Source organism: Perca flavescens, chromosome 20 (assembly GCF_004354835.1).
Source record: "Perca flavescens isolate YP-PL-M2 chromosome 20, PFLA_1.0, whole genome shotgun sequence".
In the NCBI taxonomy this organism is placed as follows: domain Eukaryota; kingdom Metazoa; phylum Chordata; class Actinopteri; order Perciformes; family Percidae; genus Perca; species Perca flavescens.
The window spans coordinates 24,219,329-24,238,701 of record NC_041350.1 but is presented as its reverse complement, the minus strand read 5'-3'; the positions used below and the strand labels follow the sequence as shown (position 1 = coordinate 24,238,701).

Genomic DNA, 19,373 nt, shown 5'->3' with positions numbered 1-19,373 from the left:
TGTTCTTTCAGCAGAGAATAGACACCATGTAGGAAGATCAAATTAAACAAGTACAACTGAACAGTTCAATTAATTAAAAATAACAAGAAAAACATTGTAAATTTGAAGATTTTGTGTCTAAGTTAACATTTTGTGACCTCAGTATTGCCAAAATCCTTGAAATATGATTAAAAATATTCCAGCACCATCTAAAATATAACTTCAGTGAAAAATCATGTGAGAAAGTCCTAGCATTATTCCCCAAAGTACTAGCTGCATAAAATTAGACAAAACATGATCCCGAAGTACCTTGCACAAAGGGAGTCATTGTTCTTGTGCAGGAAGCCTCGTGACTGCACTCGTAAGGGACATCTTGAAATGTAATCTCTTTAAACAATGTGACTGTACACGTCCAACTATCCCATTCACTTTACTTCAAATATAATAGGCTATTATATTACATACGCTGAGACAGCCATAGCAGCAAACACACCTTTACAACACAGCACTCTGCGGAACAGAAATCAGGTAAGAAAACATCCTTGATTTTAACAGAATAAGTGAATTAGGGAAATCACTGGTTAAAAAAACACTATTTCTCTCTCTAGCCCTCTTGTATATAATGGATCAAAGCTTCAGAAGAGCTAGTGTGCTGCAGAGAGATCTCAAAGTGTTGAACCAAAAGGAGGACAGGGATCTCCAGCATAAACTGAACATGTTGGACAAACAGTACCGGTACACTCGCAAGTTGCTTCAACAAAGAAGAGAGTTGCTGATAAATAAACAGAGAAGGGTAGTGATGGTAAAAGTGGTTGAGCCTAAAGCGACAGTCAGCATCGCTATGAAAGAAATCGAAGAACACAAATTTCAAACATCTGATGGCAGACGATCGTACTCCAGCACATCCCAGTATCCCAACAAAGGACGTGAACCGGAGGAGCAGAGTCGCTCGACATCAGTGCCGCCTCAGTCAGTCAAACCCACGAGCCCAGTGAGACGCAGGGGATACATCCAGAGCAGCGTGTCTCTCATGCAGATGAAAAACATCGCAACTATTGACTCAATATCCGAAAAGGAGCTGGCCAGGCAACAGCAGAAAGCCCAAGAGGAAATGGAGAGGCTGAGACAGTTTCAGAAGGAAACTTTACACAAGAGGGTGGCGGCGTTTATAGAAATGCTCAAGGACAAAGGCAACATGGAAATACATGTGAAACCTCCGTAGAGGAACTCAGAATTTGAGTCTATTTACAGTTTCATACCTCTACATTTGCAACATCAAGAAGAGAAAAAAAAGGTATAACTACTGTAGCAGCGTTTTATTATAAACAATGAGAATGTACATACTTTGTTTAATAAAAATGTAGAAAAGTTTAATTATATATTTTGGAAATAAATTACACAATATCCCCCATCTTCTTCATTGTTATCAAAGCTTTATGCACAGGAGTCTCCATGAGAAGGCTGCTGTTTTTCTTCCACTCTGGAGAATCAGGAAGCCCCTTGTCTGCAGAAAAACAAACAAAACGCAAATATAACAAGGAAATGTAAGTTCATAAAACGGACGAGCACATTTGTTAGAAGTATCTACCTTTTGAATATGTAGTTTGATTATTCCTGTACCGACACATTTTAATGTATTTTATACATGCCTTCCGTCCGGCTCAGCAAATCAATTTATCATTTTATTATTGTGAACTACCTTATTAAACTAAATAGGTTTCTTTAATTCATCCTCTTACTCTCTTAAATGCTGATTGTTTTTTTTTTTTTTTCAAATATTAATGGACTAATTGACTAATTGTGTGAGCTCTAGTGTGATGTTAAAAAGAATGCCAGCAACCAGTGGTAGGCTCACATGAAGCATTCATTGTGTCTACAGTGAACAGGCATATATATATATTGTATTATATCTATCTCTCCCTACCTTCACATTCAAAGTGGACTCGTGTGGGAAGACATCTGGTGTGGTCCGTGTACTCCAGTGAGCAGAGCACAGCGGTCTTCTCTCTCGGCACCGTGAACATCAGCACCAGTAACGAACACAAAGCGTTACTCTCCATCACTTGCACAGACTTATGGAGTTCCTTTTAAACAAGCAGGACGACAGGGTCATTGTGTTATTTTACCAGAAAAAATGGAAAAAAAAAAAAACCTACCATTATTATAGTTCCTCTTCCTATAAGAAGTATTCTAAGTATTAGAAAGTGAAATATTTAATTTCTGGCTCTTGATTGATCTACATTTGTGCAGATGTGTGCAAAAATCACTGCAGGTTTTATGAGGTTGATATATTTGTGGGTCAATTATATTATACATCTTGATATACATATTTGCTTCATAACCAGTATGTTGTCAGAACTGCAAAGAGAAACTGTATGACAAAGGCTTTAGAGGCTGCAAATGTACAAAATGCCCAAAGATATTACGTTTACTATTATAGATTACTATGAAAGCCATCAAATACTAACATTGGAAACATAGAACCAAGGAAGTTGGGGTATTTTTGCTTTAAACTGCTTAATCAATTAGTTTATTATTAACCCTTGTGTCAGTGGGACCCGAAGGACAACACAAGGATTATGTACTTCGGTTTACTTTGTTGAGAATTGCTCTCTAAACCCGGTTTCTTGTAAAGTAAGTAAAGTTTATTTTTATAGCACATTTAAACACAGTTTAAGATGACCAAAATGCTGTACAAACAGCACTAAGGTGCTGTATTAACCCTTTTTTTTTTTTGACAACACAAGGGTTGAAACTGTTGCCAATTATTTCTGTGGATTAAATTTATCAATTAATTGTTCTACCTCATACAATAGCTATTGTATAAAATAAATAAAACATTTACAGTTACTCTCTGCTTTAATAATAAATTCTACTGTTCAGTCATATTATATGTCCTGCCTCTGTGCATTATCTTTGTCACTACTAAGACTAATCTGAGTGAACTTGGCCAAAAATGTATATTTTATTATTAGAAAATGTATCATCTGACATATTGGTATCTGGTGGGTTTTTTGAAACTCTTAATATTGATAACGCTATTAAAACACACACACACACCTTAACAAGCTTCAACTGCTGCTTGCGAGCAGCGAAGGCATTGAGATGTTGGCTGAGGGGGTCTAGAAGAGTTCTTATGTCAGTCTGCATGTTGCTCTGCTCAGCCAGGCTCTTCAATGGAATGAACGGGGGAATGTTATCACGACTGATCCTCAGAGTGGGCTTCAGGTCCATCTCCAGGTTGTAGTTTTCTAAGTAGACGCCGTTATAGGCTGTTGTCAAAGACACGCACAATCCTTTACCTTTACGGGTCTTTATGACGTTGTACCCACCTGAATGACATCAATAGGGACAATTAAGACTTATTGATAAATATTCCGAGATATAGACAGTAAGGGACATACACATTTTTATAAACATAATTGGATGCCATTTATTTAAACATCTCACTACCAAATATATAATAAATGGGTGAATGACATGAGTACCAATGATGTCATGTGCATGCAGGAGGTCTTTCAGTTGTGTATGTCTGGCCATCAGCCGCAGTAGTTGGGAGTTCTCAGAGTCTATAGCCATTTCCTCCTCCTCTTCTTCTTCATGTGTGCACTGTTTGTCCATAGATGCCCTCAGTTTCTGAAGACTCTGTGGCAGCACGGTGTAACCAGCACCAACAAGAAAACACAAGTGCAGCATTATAAATACAGTTGAGTGATACACAGTGTGACTTTTTTGTTTTGTTTAGGTCCTTCAAATCTTAAGTGATCCAAGAAGTATTCAGATGCTTTGAGTAAGTAAAAGTATTAATGCCACACTGTGAAAATACTGTGACTTCTGTGAGCAATGTGTCACCTTGTGTGTCTCTATCTCTGCCTTGAGCTGGTCTCTCTGGGTCATCAGCGCTTCAGCTTTAGCCTTCAGCTCCTTCACACGACTCGGCTGCTGAGGTGGAGTTTTACGGCTTCTTGCCTGAACTTCTAGCAGACTCAGATGACTCAAAACACCTGCGAAAAAGGGAAACACTTCTAGTGGATGAACTCTCAAACGACAAAGGTGAACGTTGTTAGTAGGCTAATAAACTCTGGTGGCTATGTTTGCTAATAGCTAGCATTAAGCTAACGGATCATCAAAACAAACTATTCCCAGTCATCGGTTTCAGCCATACAACACCGACAAACTAGCGTTACACGATCCAGGTTACCTTTCGTAGACGCTCCAGCCATGATTCGCAAGTCTTTTTCTTTATTTTGTGTTGCTTCACAGGTGAAAATATTCAGTACAAGTGGCGGATTTTTCTTTTTGACTTTGGCGGCGGCTGCGTCATCATTAGCCACGCCCCCAGTTTCAACCCCCGGAAGAGATTTCAAAACAACCACATGTAGCATGGGCAGAGAGATTATCCATGTGGTAGGTTAATTTAACGCTTTGAGAACACAACAAAAGAGATAAAAACATGACAGTTAATCGTATGGAGAATGAGCATATTATATTGTCTGCAGTTCTTGTTTTTAACCGTAAAGAAGTTGTTTTAACTAACGTAGTGCTCTTGAATGTCTCAGTAAACAGCATGGTTAGTCTAACCCGGATTACAACAGGGTGTGTTAAGGTGAGTCTGTCTCATGTTATTTCATTTTGTTCGTATCTTTCTCACTACATTTTCTAAGATGAGATATTAATTTCCGCATTTCTTCATATGCAGTCCAGTAAAGCAGCTTTACATTTTAAATTTATTTTCCTACGCAGCCCACTATGAATCGGCACCATTATCTCTTCAAGTCAAGCAAAATCACTTGAATTAATATTCCTTCCTGTAGTACCTACTACCAGTTTATTTATCAGGTCCAAGGTTATTTATTTGTCATGTGCACAACCGTTACAGAAGTATTCGTTGCAAATACAAAATCACGCAATTAAAAGCAAAATCCGATGATTTTATTAAGTAGCTGATTCCAGATTCTCAAATGAGAGGATTTTCTGGTTGCATATCACTATTAGCTGAGTATATTGGGGGTTTGGGCTGTTGATCAGACAAAACAAGACATTTGTCAAATTAGGCTCTGGGAAATTGCAAAGGCTATTTTTCACTATTGATTAAATATTTACTTATTTATATGGGCAAACACAAATCACAATAACGGCATCATTTGAATTCAAATGAATTTAAAATCAATTGTCCTGTCTGTATAGTGGACATTTTTCAAATGTACCCCTATTTGTTGTGCTTGACCTTCAAACTCCTCAAAGATTGCTTGCTGCTGCTGCTGCTAGTCTTTGTGGTGCAGTATCATGCAGTATACACTAAAAGGCAGCAGATGGCAGAGTAGCAGGGCACCTCCCCCCCTGAACTTCCCATTTCCAAACCAGTATTTTTGGATCAGCACAAGCAGGGGAAAGTTGACACAAAGGTTGTGTGACCTCGGTTTGTTTACAGACTGGACGTTGTCTCGTGTAATGCTTTTCAGCTTCAGTTCAGGTTAGGTGACTGCAGTGGTTTCACCTTCTCTCGATTTCTTTTGGAAGGAACAAAAACGGCTCAGGGGAATCCAGGACATGAGGAGAGTACGTGGGGTGTGTAGGTATACGTTTATTTCTTTAGCAATCAAGTGAAGTGATTTGTTTATGATAAAAATGGTTGGATAGAGTTATACAGCAGGCTACAAAATGCCACGAAAAGCTAATATACACACACACACACACACACACACACACACACACACACACACACACACACACACACACATTTAATCAGTGTTTTCTTTCTTCAAGGCTCCTGGACTCTCCTGACTGACGAGTGTGGACATCTGACTGAATGTGCGTCTGCAGGAGAACTTCTCCGACTGCAGCCCAGACTTAAAGACAATCGACATGGACCCGTCCTACCAGAAGCACTTTGCGGTTGCGGACTATGTGATATTTGCAGTCCTGCTTGCTGCCTCTATGGGCATCGGGCTATACCATGCTCTTTCAGGCGGACGTCAGCGCACCACCCAGGAGTTCTTGATGGCAGACAGGAGCATGAGGTGTCTCCCTGTTTCCCTGTCGCTCATCGCCACATTCCAGTCTGCTGTGGCGATCATAGGCGTACCAGCAGAAATCTACACTCACGGTACTCAGTACTGGTTTATCGGCTGTGCCTATATTCTGGGCCTTTTCATTCCTGCTCATGTTTTCATTCCTGTGTTGTACAGACTGCGGCTTTCCAGCACTTACCAGGTATGCTGTAGCAGTTTTTGGTTTTTGATTTAAGAGTTCATAACATGGTGTGTATCCTTCATGACCTACAGTTCCCATGTTGTTTTGTTTCACAGTATCTTGAAATGCGCTTCAGCAAAGCGGTGCGCATCTGTGGGACTTTGACCTTCATCTTTCAGACAGTGAGTGCAACATTTCACATAACAAAGTGAGGGTGCACCAATCCCACTTTTTCTCTCCCAATAACAACTCCAATACTTCAACTCAGGCTATCTGCAAGTTCTGAGTACCTATCTGATACCAGTTCTGTTCCTCTCCCAAATTAAACATCTGCATATCTCACTTCATAAAACTAAATGGAATAATTTTTATGTAAGAAGAGGCAAGGAATTGCCACACTGTTAAAAGCTTAAAGGAGACCGCTCACGTTTTCAGTGCTTGTGCATATACATTTGGGTATCTGGAATGCCTGCTAACCAACAAATTGGGAAATAAGACAACCCGGTCAGTTTTTTTGTGGGCTGCCTCGATCAGAAAAAATGGGATTCAACAAGCCATTCAGATTTGGCTCCCCTTCCTGTGTCACATGTTGGCTCATTAGATTATACCGCCCCCCCATCTGACACTCCACCCACGGTTTAAGAACTACCTTTCCAAAGGTGCGCCATATTTTGCAAACAAGCCAATCAGAGCAGACTAGGCTTTTTCATGAGGGGGGCTTAAAGAGACAGGCGCATAAACAGTGTTTCAGACAGAGAGTTTATACAGGTATATTCAGACAGACCGTATGAGAATAATGTTTTCTGAACATTAAAGCATGTAAACATCTTCTAGTAGAAACCAAAATACAAGTATGAACCTGAGAATGAGCATAACATGTCTCCTTTGTATTGGCTGCCAGCTGTGACTAAAATTCAATTTTATTTATAGTATCAAATCATAACAAGAGTTATCTCGATACACTTTACAGATAGAGTAGGTCTAGACCACACTCTATAATTTACAAAGCCCCAACAATTGCAGTAATTCCCTCAAGAGCAAGCAGTGCGACAGTGGCGAGGAAAAACTCCCTCTTGGGAAGAAACCTCGGACAGACCCAGGCTCTTGGTAGGCGGTGTCTGACGGGCCGGTTGGGGATATGATGAACAGTGGCGATAATAGTCAAATTATTAATAATGGAACAGTTACTTCAAATGGTAGTCGTAGTAGTTCATGTCATATCAGGGCGCTGCAGGGCGTTACAGGATGTAGCGTAGCCCAGCCGAGCATGGATGGACGTAGCAGGAAGCAGCAGGGTTCAGCAGGAAGCAGCATGACATCGCAGGGCACCGCTGAGCTCAGCAGGGAGTGCAGCAGGACCACGGCGACAGCTGGAACCAGGATCTTGGTGCCAACGTTCTCCAAGGAAATACGCTGGGGGAAAAAACATAAGGACTCCGGGGAGTAAACTCCCCAGAAGCTAGGATTAGTAACAAGCATTTCTGGGACAGGATGCACACAAATGGTAATAGAAAGGGAGAGGAGAGAGCAGCTCACTGTGTCAAAGGAAGGAAGGATGTCCCCCGGCAGTTTAGAACTATAACAGAGCAACTAAGAGAGACAGGACATAAGGAGAGGTAGCCTGTTCAGGCTTTGAACTCTCCCCTGCCGGATCGGGCTGTGCTGGCCTGCCTCCCTCTACTTTTGTTATATATTATTAATCTAACAATTATGAAGAGAAGCAGGTGGGCCAGTTAGGTGGACACTGCAACTCCTCACTCCCTAACTATAAGATTTATCAAATAGGAGAGTTTTAAGTTCATTCTTAAATGCGGTGACAGTTTCTGCCCCCCGAACCCAGATCGGGAGCTGGTTCCATAGGAGAGGAGACTGATAACTGAAGGCTCTTGCTCCCATTCTACTTTTAGAGACTCTAGGTACCACCAGTACCTCTCTCTCTCTGCATTCTGGGAGCGCAGTGCTCTAGTGGGACAATAAGGTATTATGAGCTCTTCTAGAAATGATGGTGCTTGACCATTTAGAGCTTTGTAGGTCAGGAGAAGGATTTTAAAATCAGTCCTGTATTTTACAGGAAGCCAATGCAGAGAAGCTAATATGGGAGAAATATGATCTTTTCTTAGTTCTTGTGAGAACACGCACTGCGGCATTCTGGATCAGCTGGAGAGTCTTAAGGGACTTATTTGAGCAACCTAACAATAGGGAATTACAATAGTCCAGCCTGGAAGTAACAAATGCATGGACTAGTTTTTCAGCATTGTTTTGAGACAGGATATTCCTAATTTTGGCAATGTTACGAAGATGAAAAAAGGCTGTTCTTGAGGTTTGTTTTAGATGGGCGTTAAAGGATATATCCTGATAAAAAATAACCCCTAGATTTCTGACAGTAGTGCTGGAGGCCAGGGCAATACCATCCTGAATAGCTATGTCTTTAGATAATGAGGTTCGTAGGTGTTTAGGGCCCAGCACAAAAACTTCAGTTTTGTTAGAGTTTAACATCAGAAAATTATAGGTCATCTAGGATTTTATATCTTTAATGCACGATATGCAACTGATAGAGCCACAGAATTTAGACATGACAAGGAAACTGTATTTAACTGTGGTTCAGTCAAGTCTAACCAATACCCACTCAGCGTAAAGGAGTAGTTTGACATTTTGACGAAATCTTTGCTTACTTTACAAGAGTTGGATGAGAAAATTTAAACTCTTACATACATACTCTTACAGATTCATATCTGGCAGACAGACACGAGTGATATCACTCTTTTCATCTCACTCTCGACAAGAAAGCAAATAAACCTATTTCCAAAAATGTCCAACCATTTTCCAAACATGGTAATTATTGCCACGTTACCAATCCAGTGGATAAGATTGGTGCATCACCATAATAAAAGCCTTGTAAGAGCCATTTTGTTTTATGTTTTCTGTTTGGTTTGGTTTCAACCTCCAGCCAGTTGGGGCAGTAGTGCACTGTCAATTAGACAAGGTATTTTAATCAAGAGGTAACTGCACCAAACAGTCTATCAACTCCACTCAGGTGTTGTATTGACTGGAGAAACAGTTTTTTGTGTGGTACATGCCGTATGTTAGGTTTTTTGTTTATGAGTGGAAAGTAGTATAATAGGAGCTAAATATAAGAAAAGTTGTTACTGGAAACACTGGACATTTTGGTCATTTACTCCTCGGATCTAGAACAAATGAAAAATGCAACTGTGGTGGCGTTCTTTTGAAAAGCACATTTTTCTGATTTGTCTCTTACTTGCCAGGTTATCTATATGGGACTTTGTGTGTACACCCCTGCCTTTGCACTAAATGCAGGTAAGAAAAGTTGATGTATTTTACTCTCACCTAGTGACTTTGAATTGATGAGATCTGTGGTTCAATGTGTTGCTGTGTTTTCTTTCAGTTACTGGGTTTGAATTATGGGGAGCAGTGCTGGCCACTGGCCTAGTGTGCACATTGTACACAACAATGGTGAGTTAGTTTGGTTAGTCATTTCCATGCAGCTTAATTTGACAGTCAAACATTTAAATATAAAATGAACTCTTCTTTTTGTGTTTTTGGTATCTTAACAGGCCTAGTATGAGGTGATATGTCTCTCTTGACAGCTCAGGAGTGACTTTATATTCCTCTAAAAAAAAATACCTCCCAAAATTCTATAAAATTATAGTTTTCTTTGTCAAAAATGAAATGCTGAATATTTTATCTGAGAAAAGTGTCAAAATGGCTCTGCATGAATGCATTACTATAAAAGAAAAATCTACAAGAATATATTGGCATGTATTAGATTCATTTCCCATGTCTGCTCCTGACAGGGTGGTTTGAAGGCTGTCATCTGGACAGACGTCTTCCAGACCGTTGTGATGTTTGCAGGGCAGCTGGCCGTCATCGTGGTGGGAGTGCAGCAGACTGGAGGAGTGTCTGAAGTCTGGAGGAAAGTCCGGGAAGGAAACCGCATCTCCGCTCTTGAGTGAGTCCATACTGTAGCTTTTGTGGGAGAATGACCAGGAGCAGGAATGGATGAAGAAATCTGTACACAGATGCATCATGGGCATCAGTTCTGTAAATGCCAATAACAATCCTTGACCGAATTCACAGAAATGCTGATTTTCCTTTTGGTTTCATGTAGATTATAGCCCTTGGTGGTGTATGGAAACCTCTATTTTCTATACCTTAATATATTGCACCGGACAGAAAGTATCATTTTATTTTAATTATCATTCCACCACCTGTATTTATTTTATTTTATATCCTATACATACAGTATTATATATTTAAAATCTTTATATATTAATAAACAGTACAATAAACATCTGGTCAGCACATAAAATTACTAAATAACACAAATGCATGTAACCAATTATAAAGAACTGTAAGATCATTTTAATTATGCTCAACAAGATTTTTTTGAGTTCAAGGACATACAGTTTTAGCCCTAGCCATTACAAGTACATCAGCAACCAAGTGGCAGCAGGTTTTTATTGGAAAACCCAAGACGCAACAAAAGTAAATTTCTCTGGTTTGACTAATTTTGATAAATAAATAAATTATCTATATTATATTATTTATTATTATTATTATGTATTTAGTAGTGAGTCCACTTTTTTTTTTTTTTTTTTTTTGCATCAACGTGGAGATAAATTCCTATACACGCATGATATTTATTACACCTTAGATTACAGTGACTGTAAATCTGCGACCACGGAAGGCTTGTATCATGTGGATGTGCATTACTACAGAATTCCTCATGGGGGAGATAGAAACTACGCACTATGGCTTAAAGAGTACCGATTTGTATTAAAGCGTTGTCTTTATATTGTGTTTTCTCTCTCGTGTTCAGCCTTAACCCAGATCCTACAGAGAGACACACCTTCTGGACTCTGGGAGTTGGGGGAATATTTCTCATGCTGTCTCTGTACGGAGTGAACCAGGCTCAGGTCCAAAGATATCTCAGCGCGCGCACAGAGAAAGAGGCTGTCAGGTACGCAGACTGTTGATTTTCACTGTGATGCTAAAGAATGGTCCATTCTGCCTCCCTGCATGCTGGCTGTTACAACACGGTAGAGTTTCCACCAGTACATTTGCTGTGCAAAATATCTAATGTCAGGTAGGTATATTTCTTGTACAAAATCTTTTGCTGCACAAGTAGTGTGCCCACAAAAACGCAAACTTTAGCAACAGAAACTCGGGGGAAAAATACATTACCGTACTGGCTAGAGCTCATTTTTATTCCATATCTTGGTCACAGTTTTTGTGTAAAAAAAAAAAAAAAAAAAAACGTATTTAAATATGAATTAAAAACCATCTCTAAAAAGTTCAATGCAAACCATATATATATTTTACTTTTAAAACCACTTTTACTACGTTTTTCTCTTACTGCAGGTCTTGCTACATGGTGTTTCCCTCCCTGCAGTTGGCTCTGGCTCTAAGTTGTGTCATGGGACTGGTCATGTTTGCACGTTACTGTGGAGAGGATCCCTCTGACAAGCTGGGCACCTCTTCAAAGGATGCCGTGAGTTTTAGTTTTATTTCCCCTTTTTAATGTTGTTATCAACCAAATCTGCTTCTTGTTTCGAGAAACGGGGATTCTTCATGCAGAGTTATGTAAAAACTCTCCAGGGCACAAAGGTTTAACAGTAAAATTACAGCAGCATGAGTATTTGCATATTTTATAGCAAGTCCTTCCAACACATTAGGCTCATTATGTAAATCTGCTGTCACCAAGACATTATCAGGTTTGTATTCTTTTCGGTGGCTAATAAAGTTATACAACGCAAACTAAAGGTTTGTGTTTTCCACAGATGGTGATATACTTTGTGATGGACATGCTGCAAGGTCTGCCTGGACTACCTGGACTGTTTATCGCGTGTTTGTTCAGTGCAGCTCTCAGGTACAGGCCTTTCCTTTTTTCTTTTTTTTTGTGAGCATCAAAGTTTGGTTGTGTCCCTTTCACCATAACTGGGGAAGAGTCGGTAAAGAATCCAATAACACAGGCAACTATTAGTGGTTCAGTGAACTTTTCACATTTCAATGAGACCCAGATGAAGTTATAGGGGTCAGTGACGTGGTTTGACTTGAGTTAAAGTTAACTTCAATACATTTTTGTTGTTGCACTTTATTATTCAGCTATGGTATTTTATTAGTTATGATGAGACTGTTTTGAGCCCATAGTTTCTGTCAGTTAAACCAAACAACACAGATTTAACTAGTTATTGTTCTGTAATGACGCCTTCGGGAATTATAAATAAAATGCATTTTATCATAGACTTTTAATCTTAATTCTACTTGCGTATACACCCAGCTAAAACGAATGCAGTCTCATACAACAGCTGCACAGCCATAGCCTCCAAAATGACCATACGGTTGAATCACAACATAACATTATAACACTCATAAAGGTCTGATTTATTGCATGACTGTTTTGATTATATTATAATCAATTATACATCTTGAATGCAGTTATTCACATCAAATCCATCAATTCATCAAACAGTCCTGGTTATCCTGAAAAAGAAAATGTGCAATGCATTCATGTTTGAAGCTTATGAGAAAGCTTTTATTCAAATCTGCCTGTTCTCTTCCTGCTCGTTTGCAACTACGGGTGTAAAAGAGTTTTTCTTTTTTTTTTTTTTTTATTGGTAGTAAGAATGAGTTCAGAAGCTGAATAATGAATTCACATTTTATTGTTACTTCATGTATTTTGAAGATGGCAGTAATAGTAAGTACAGTATATTTATTTTGCTTTTCCTGTGCAGCACCATCTCTTCTGCTTTCAACTCTTTGGCCACTGTGACAATGGAAGACCTCATCAAACCACATTTCCCCACCATGACCGAGGCAAGAGCAACCCTGCTGTCCAAAGCCTTAGGTTAGCTCTCCGAAGCTCGCCAATGCACGATACAGAGCTGCAAAATAATAATTATTCTAAAGTTTCAACTTGTGTCTCCTCTATAAGCTATGTCATACGGGCTGCTGTGTCTGGCCATGGCCTATATCACTCACCTCATGGGAGATTCAGTTCTACAGGTAAGCTCATAGGTGGTCAATGGTCAAATAATAACAGACATTTCTTATTAAATATGCACTGACTGTTATGTTTGATCTCCAGGTGGCTTTGAAGATCTTTGGGATGGTTGGTGGTCCCATTCTTGGTCTGTTTTGTCTCGGGATGTTTTTCCCGTGGGCCAACTCCACTGTAAGTCAAATCAAGTCTTTATTTATATAGCACATTTTTGGTCAAAACGATCATGGATTAAAACACAGACGTAATGAAGTTGTTGGAATCTTATAGTAGATATGAGCTATTCGTTCAACTAATGTCACTTTTCCTTTTCAACTATTTTGTTCTAGTTGTTTAGAAACTTGAGCAGTTTAAAGTGTTCAATATTCAAAACAACAAAAAACAAATCAAAGAAAAATGTGTATATTTTGCCCCTCGTTCCCACAGGGATTTAAATGTAGAAAAAGCCTCCTCTTGAGTCTGTAGTTCATGTTTCACAGTGAGGACATCATTTACATACTCAGAATCCGCTGTTATTTTGTGACGTTGCCTCTAGCGTGACAAATGGCCCTCCGCCTTATGATGGATTTACCCTGCAAACTTGGTTTTTGAAACCTAATACAACAATGACTTAGGTCCCTGCGGTCTCTGTATTCACACTCAGCCTAGTCCCTGTGCCAGAGTTGTGTGGGTGGGGATGACAACAGAGACTGTTGGTTGTGCATCAGAGGATATTTGCATAAAGCTTAACCCTTTCTCAGCTCATCATTGCATTGTGCCTTCTTCATCTGCAGTGGTTTACAGTCACTGTAGGGGATAATTAGCTCCACCAATTTATCTCGATGTGGCCAACTAATATTTCCAGTAGTAAAACAGTAGTGGATGAAAACACACGTGCGTTTTCTGGAAATGAGTTAAAATGTGCGCTTAATCTGGATAGAAACTCGACTGACTGGCATCCAGTTTTGTCTTTAAGATTGTATGTGCGAACAAGGGGGTTATTCCTGTAATCATTTTGTGACCGTTTGGATAGTTTGTTACGCCCCAGTCTAGGGGTGCCTAGGACGCAACATGGAAAGGCCCCATCTTCCCCGTCTCCCAAGTAGCCACAAACCGTTACGTGGTTAGATCAACAAATTAATTTATTTTACATAGAAAAAGATATATATACAACAGATGTATATTGCTTCAGGGTGGCCTACCATAAAAGTAACAAACAAAACTACCTAACTGAGAGTTTAGAAACTAACCTAACAAACAAATGGGCAAAACAAAAGACTTACCTCCCTAAACTAACAAAAACATGAGAAAACAAGATCTACACACCTGGAGGTCCACCCTTATTTAACAAACGAAAAAACAATATCCAATCTAAACCAAAGACTACAAAAAGAGTGGCCGGTTGGGAGATTAGGGGGATGAGGAAATGCCTGCTGCCCGCTGACGGCTGCCATCTTGGCTCCTTATATGAGGGTAGTATCCTCAGCTGCAGCCAATCACTGGGACAGGCCTGAACTTCTCCACCAATAACCTCCGGGCAATGGCACACACCTATTTGCATACGAAATGGAAAGACAAGAAAAAACACAGGGCACACACCCAGGGCACACACACACACAGCAGACCAACAAAATATGACCACAGTCATAACACAGTTATTGTGACAGTATAAACCTTTTGGCAACTTAATTTAGTTAGATAGTTAAATCAATTATCATCCCACCACCTGCATCTGTGTTAAGTTTTAGTTTTCCTGTTACCAGGGAGCGTTGGCAGGTCTGGGGGCCGGTCTGGCTTTGGCTTTCTGGGTTGGCGTCGGGAGCATCGTCACTCGTAGCTCCAGCACAAGACCGTTGCCGCCCTGCAGAGCCGTCCTGCTGTCAGACAACACAACTACTGCCATACACACAGCACTCCTTAATGTCACTCTGAGGTACGCAGGCAGCACGGTGCTTAGTTTTGACTGTGGTCATTTCGCAAGTAAATCATCTCTGTCTCTGTTCTTTAGCCAACCCTCTGGACTGAAGAGATTTTACTCCTTGTCCTACATGTGGTACAGTGCATTCAACTGCTTCACAGTCATTCTAATAGGCCTGATCATCAGCTTCCTCACAGGTGGGCAAGTTCTTACATGTACACATGCTTTTTATGATTTACCATCAATTTTAGTGTTAACTTTCAAATGTAAACAAAAAAAAATATGTTTTCTGTTTAGGCCCTATGAAAGAAGAAGATTTAACACCAGGCACAGTCTATCCCTTGTTAGGGAAACTGCTTTGCTTTCTGCCTGAACACCTCAAAAAGAAGCTCTGCTGCGTGACTCCTCTGGGACACACGGTCAGTAAAACAGTGAAGTTTAATTACAGGATGAGCAACACATTTGAAACCTCCTCAGATATAACGATTCCTGCCATGAAATTACTAAACCCAAGATTGACTTCCTGTCAGTAGTAATGTCAGTCAAAAGTTAGGGGCAATCGTCCACTATTGCAACAAAACATAAGTAAATGTTTAACATAAGAGTGTAACTGGTAACACACTATCATTTAAAGCCAGATTATAAGATCTGTTTTGAGTTGAGAGTTTGCAGTGGTCTTCACAAAAGGATATCGCCACAAAGACCTTATATCAAACATGTCTTAACTGTTTCAAGTGAAAACTTGCCAAATCTGAACATAATCTTGTAGTTTTAGGTGTTTAATGACTGAACACTGTGCTACAGCTGGACTTTTCACAGCGAGTTAGGATTTTAAGAGTTTTAGTTAGCAGCGTGGCAATATGGAATTTTGTACAGATAATCATGGTCTCCAGACCATGTTTGCTAATAACCCTGGTGATCTCCTGACATTTCTTCTTGCACCATCATGAGGCTGACATGTTGAAATATCTTTCAGTCAGGAACACTCTCGTCATAGGTTTAACCATTTGTTGCAACACATGGAAATACAGTCATGCTTGGCACTGATGGCTCCGGTCTGAGGATGCTCCCTGGAATAGCCAAGCAGCATGCTAAGCCAAAGCAGGGAGTGCAATGCAGAAAACCACCAATATAGTAGACAAGCGTGGGCTCAAAGCACGCCATTAAATCATGGCAACATTGGTGAAGCAGGGATCAGTAAAAGGGAGTCATATTTAAATGGGCCGGGGCTGCCTTGTTGTGTGAGAATGGGCCGTGATTGCTGTGCGACTGGATAGAATCGATGGTTACAGCTGGGGCAAATGACTTCCGTGTCCTGCTGATGACTTGCCGTCAAATTTGCGACCGATATTCAAAGTCCCTAAAGAATGGTTTGTAATAAGTTTTATATCCCTGGTCTTTGCCTTTATCTCCATCATCAGGTCAAAATTTCATTTGCACAAATATTTTGATGACATTCCCATCAGCCTCAGCTGTACTTCATGTTTAGCGCTAATTAGCAAAAGCTAGAATCCTTAACTATGGTCAACATGATGAACACCATACCTGCTAAACATCAGCATGTTAGCATGAAGCTCTAAGTACTGAATCACAGAAGTGCTAGCATGGCTGTAATAGCATCTTTACAGCTCGTAGTTATCACATGCTTCTTCCGTTTTTAAAGTTCAGAGACTTGTAGTATTTAAATCTAGTTATGAGTAGTTGTTAACATCACTTAATTCTTTCACTTTTTTAATGATCTTTTTAATTATTCTTTAAGCTCTCAGCACAACAAAGGCCATCACAAAACAAAGAAAGCAATGGGCTGGTCTTCCCACGAGAGGACAGGACATCACAGGAAGAGACGGACACATTTTTTCCTGAGGCTCACACACCTCTTGTGGAGCATGAAACAACTGTGTGATATCACAGCTGTGTCATGTCTGGCTGGAGAACGTTTAAAAAGTCTTTACGCTTAGCACTTGGACTCAACCAATATGTATTTTTATTTCTCTTTTTTGTTGCCTTGGCTTTGTGATGAACGATGTCATTTAAATTTGCACTGTCAAATGCTGCAACGAGGTCAAAGCTGAATAATGTCCAGTCAACACAGGGTTGTTTAAAGAAAATGCTTTAGTGTGGCTAAGCCTGTTTTAATTTGACAGAAACAAGTTTAATTTATGCAGTATTTGTCAACTTAAGGTGTATGATTATTCAGTGCGTTACATGCAGTTTAAAAAAACGGTTATTTGGGTTAAGGCAATACCCCAGTTTCACAAATGCCATGTAAACACCTTACCCGACCTTAGAATCAGAGTTCTCGTAACACAGTAAACAGACCTAGATAACCCCTTCAGTAACTGGGGTATTCGTGCATGTATACAACTGAACCGGGGTAAGATCGGGTTACACGTCTGCGCATGCTCCGTAGGTTACAACGGCCCTTAAAATGGCGAGTTTTAAAGAAAATTAGAACAAGGCAGGCCTGCTTAGTTATTTTTCAGGAATGATTGTAGAGTTTTACAAAGAATGTTCTCGGCATTTACACTCTAACTGGGACGTGTTGGCCTACGATTGCTGTGGACAAACATTTGGCTTGCTAATTACACCCAACACTGGTTACAGAAAATGAGCTGAACAAAGGTGTCCGTCATCTGGCCAGAGCACTGTGCTTCCCTACGCTGTGACAAGTGTGTGAATGAAACATTACGTTTTTAATTTTACTAATTTAGTGGCCAGTCAGTGTAATCAAAAAGAGCGCCACCGACTGTACCGGAGGTAGAGTTACTCCTGTCATTCATCCCAGCTCATGTACACGGGGAGAACTGGCACAGCCCCATTTTTCACTTAGTTACATTGTGTAAGAATTTCTCCCATCTAGCGGTGAAACTGTATATGACAACTAACTGAATATTACTTTCTTGGCGACTCCGTTACATGTCCTAGAAAATAGGTGTGATACTCCATTTTAAACAGGCTTTCAAATCTGCTGGCAGTTGCAAGTAATCTTCTCCCCCTCCCTCCCTGGCATTCGTCACGGTGCCACTGAGTGTAAAAGCGCGAAAGGCGGAGGTATGTCCCTCTTTGGCTAATGTATTTTAAAGATTGAGGAGCAGTGTTTCTCACAGAGAATAATTTGTGGTGGTGCGCCGCACAATCAACACTGGCCGCCACATATTGCGTTTTTTGTTTTTTTTGTTTACGCTATTTAAAACCGTGTATTCGTTCAGCTGCATTTCCTTTTCCTGCTCTCCTCCGTGTCTCTGTCACTTGCGTCTCGCTCTCTCACACATACACACACACACACACACACACACACACACACACACACACACAGCCCCTCCCCTCCGTGCACACAGCATCTGTCTCCATCAAAACGAGAGAAGACGGCTGGCGAAATTCACAAGTTCACGAAAGGTTGGTATCTCGTGAACACCTTTACACAATCACACATTAAAAAGTCCAATAAAAATATTTTGTATTCTGAATACAATGTTGTCGGTATGTTAATGTTGGAGTGCCGAGCCGACTCTTGTGCCTGCTTTAGAAAGTTAACTAGTCGCAAGTTTGCGGTAAAATGCAGTTGGGTTGTCGAGGTCAAAACACTATATAGCAGCTGTGAGCCAAATAAACTTATTATTAATAATGTTATGTCATTTCTTTTACTCTTACACTGAATGTTTGCTGCTTCAATTGAAAAGTATTTTCCGCGACTGAAGAAGGCACGTGATGAGGACCAGCCTGAACCAGAGTTATAAGTCTGAAATAGTCCGACCAGTGTAATTAGTTATGTTATTAATTTGTTCACAATATTTTCAGGCTTCAAGCAGAAAGACACACTGGGAGAGAAAGAGATAGATTTGTTAGGCATTGAAGAACGAGTAGGAGAGGAGGACAGCATCCAACAGCGTGTCCTCCTCAGTTTCTGATACTTGATTGTATGAAAATGAGTATCTCTTCGCTGCAGTATTGGGGCGATGGTGTGGTTTAAAACAAATTGACATTTACAATATTAAAAGGCTAAAATAAGGTTAAAACATAGCTTAAAAAGTGCCCAGGACTCTACTAAAAGGCTTAGCCGAGTTAAACACAATCCGAGGTTAAAAGTTCACAGGAAATGTATTTCAAATAAATAAGAAATACAAAACTCAGCCCAGAGTCACGGAAACATTCCTCAGTTCCGACGTCCCTCCGACTTGCCAATGGCTGCGGCTTTAACTGGAAGGGGATTGGAAGACTAGGGGGGCGTCGCTTCAGTAATAAATCATAGTAAATGGACAGTATTTATATAGCGCTTTTCTGGTCTTA

General features: G+C 40.1%; 3 protein-coding genes across 7 annotated transcripts; 2 read left to right on the top strand and 1 right to left on the bottom strand.

The window, feature by feature from the left end:
- The first annotated feature begins 81 nt into the window (after positions 1-81).
- On the top strand, positions 82-1,657 carry LOC114546713 (factor of DNA methylation 3-like). Its single transcript, XM_028565707.1, has 2 exons — positions 82-507; positions 588-1,657. The coding sequence occupies exon 2, from the start codon at positions 602-604 to the stop codon at positions 1,199-1,201; it is 600 nt and encodes a 199-aa protein (XP_028421508.1). The 5' UTR covers positions 82-507; positions 588-601; the 3' UTR covers positions 1,202-1,657.
- On the bottom strand, positions 1,277-4,339 carry cenpo (centromere protein O). Its single transcript, XM_028565706.1, has 6 exons — positions 4,181-4,339; positions 3,832-3,983; positions 3,468-3,624; positions 3,040-3,311; positions 1,904-2,063; positions 1,277-1,483 (listed from the first exon to the last, which is right to left on the bottom strand). The coding sequence occupies exons 1-6, from the start codon at positions 4,200-4,202 to the stop codon at positions 1,374-1,376; spliced, it is 873 nt and encodes a 290-aa protein (XP_028421507.1). The 5' UTR covers positions 4,203-4,339; the 3' UTR covers positions 1,277-1,373.
- slc5a6b (solute carrier family 5 member 6) lies at positions 4,241-18,670 on the top strand. Of its 5 annotated transcripts, XM_028565702.1 has the most exons (19): positions 4,241-4,386; positions 4,539-4,585; positions 5,500-5,551; positions 5,746-6,085; positions 6,168-6,192; positions 6,288-6,353; positions 9,435-9,486; positions 9,575-9,642; positions 9,984-10,138; positions 11,009-11,149; positions 11,551-11,680; positions 11,970-12,058; positions 12,924-13,036; positions 13,124-13,194; positions 13,277-13,363; positions 14,932-15,101; positions 15,177-15,283; positions 15,384-15,505; positions 16,846-18,670. In XM_028565702.1, the coding sequence occupies exons 2-19, from the start codon at positions 4,547-4,549 to the stop codon at positions 16,987-16,989; spliced, it is 1,971 nt and encodes a 656-aa protein (XP_028421503.1). In that variant the 5' UTR covers positions 4,241-4,386; positions 4,539-4,546; the 3' UTR covers positions 16,990-18,670. The 5 variants fall into 5 exon arrangements, with proteins under 5 accessions (XP_028421503.1, XP_028421502.1, XP_028421504.1 ...); XM_028565701.1 differs by having other exon boundaries at positions 4,241-4,585; XM_028565705.1 differs by having other exon boundaries at positions 4,243-4,585; positions 5,500-5,547; positions 5,746-6,192.
- The last annotated feature ends 703 nt before the right edge of the window (positions 18,671-19,373 follow it).

Excerpts from the sequence above, each read along its gene's own strand:
- LOC114546713 (XM_028565707.1), top strand. The coding sequence starts at position 602 with ATGGATCAAAGCTTCAGAAGAGCTAGTGTGCTGCAGAGAGATCTCAAA.
- cenpo (XM_028565706.1), bottom strand. The coding sequence starts at position 4,202 with ATGGCTGGAGCGTCTACGAAAG. Across the intron at positions 3,984-4,180 it reads GGCTGGAGCGTCTACGAAAG|GTGTTTTGAGTCATCTGAGT; the intron begins GTAACCTGGATC and ends CCTTTTTCGCAG. Across the intron at positions 3,625-3,831 it reads CAGAGATAGAGACACACAAG|AGTCTTCAGAAACTGAGGGC; the intron begins GTGACACATTGC and ends GTGCTGCCACAG.
- slc5a6b (XM_028565701.1), top strand. The coding sequence starts at position 4,433 with ATGACAGTTAATCGTATGGAGAATGAGCATATTATATTGTCTGCAGTT. Across the intron at positions 5,552-5,745 it reads GAGGAGAGTACGTGGGGTGT|GCTCCTGGACTCTCCTGACT; the intron begins GTAGGTATACGT and ends TCTTTCTTCAAG. Across the intron at positions 6,354-9,434 it reads TGACCTTCATCTTTCAGACA|GTTATCTATATGGGACTTTG; the intron begins GTGAGTGCAACA and ends CTTACTTGCCAG.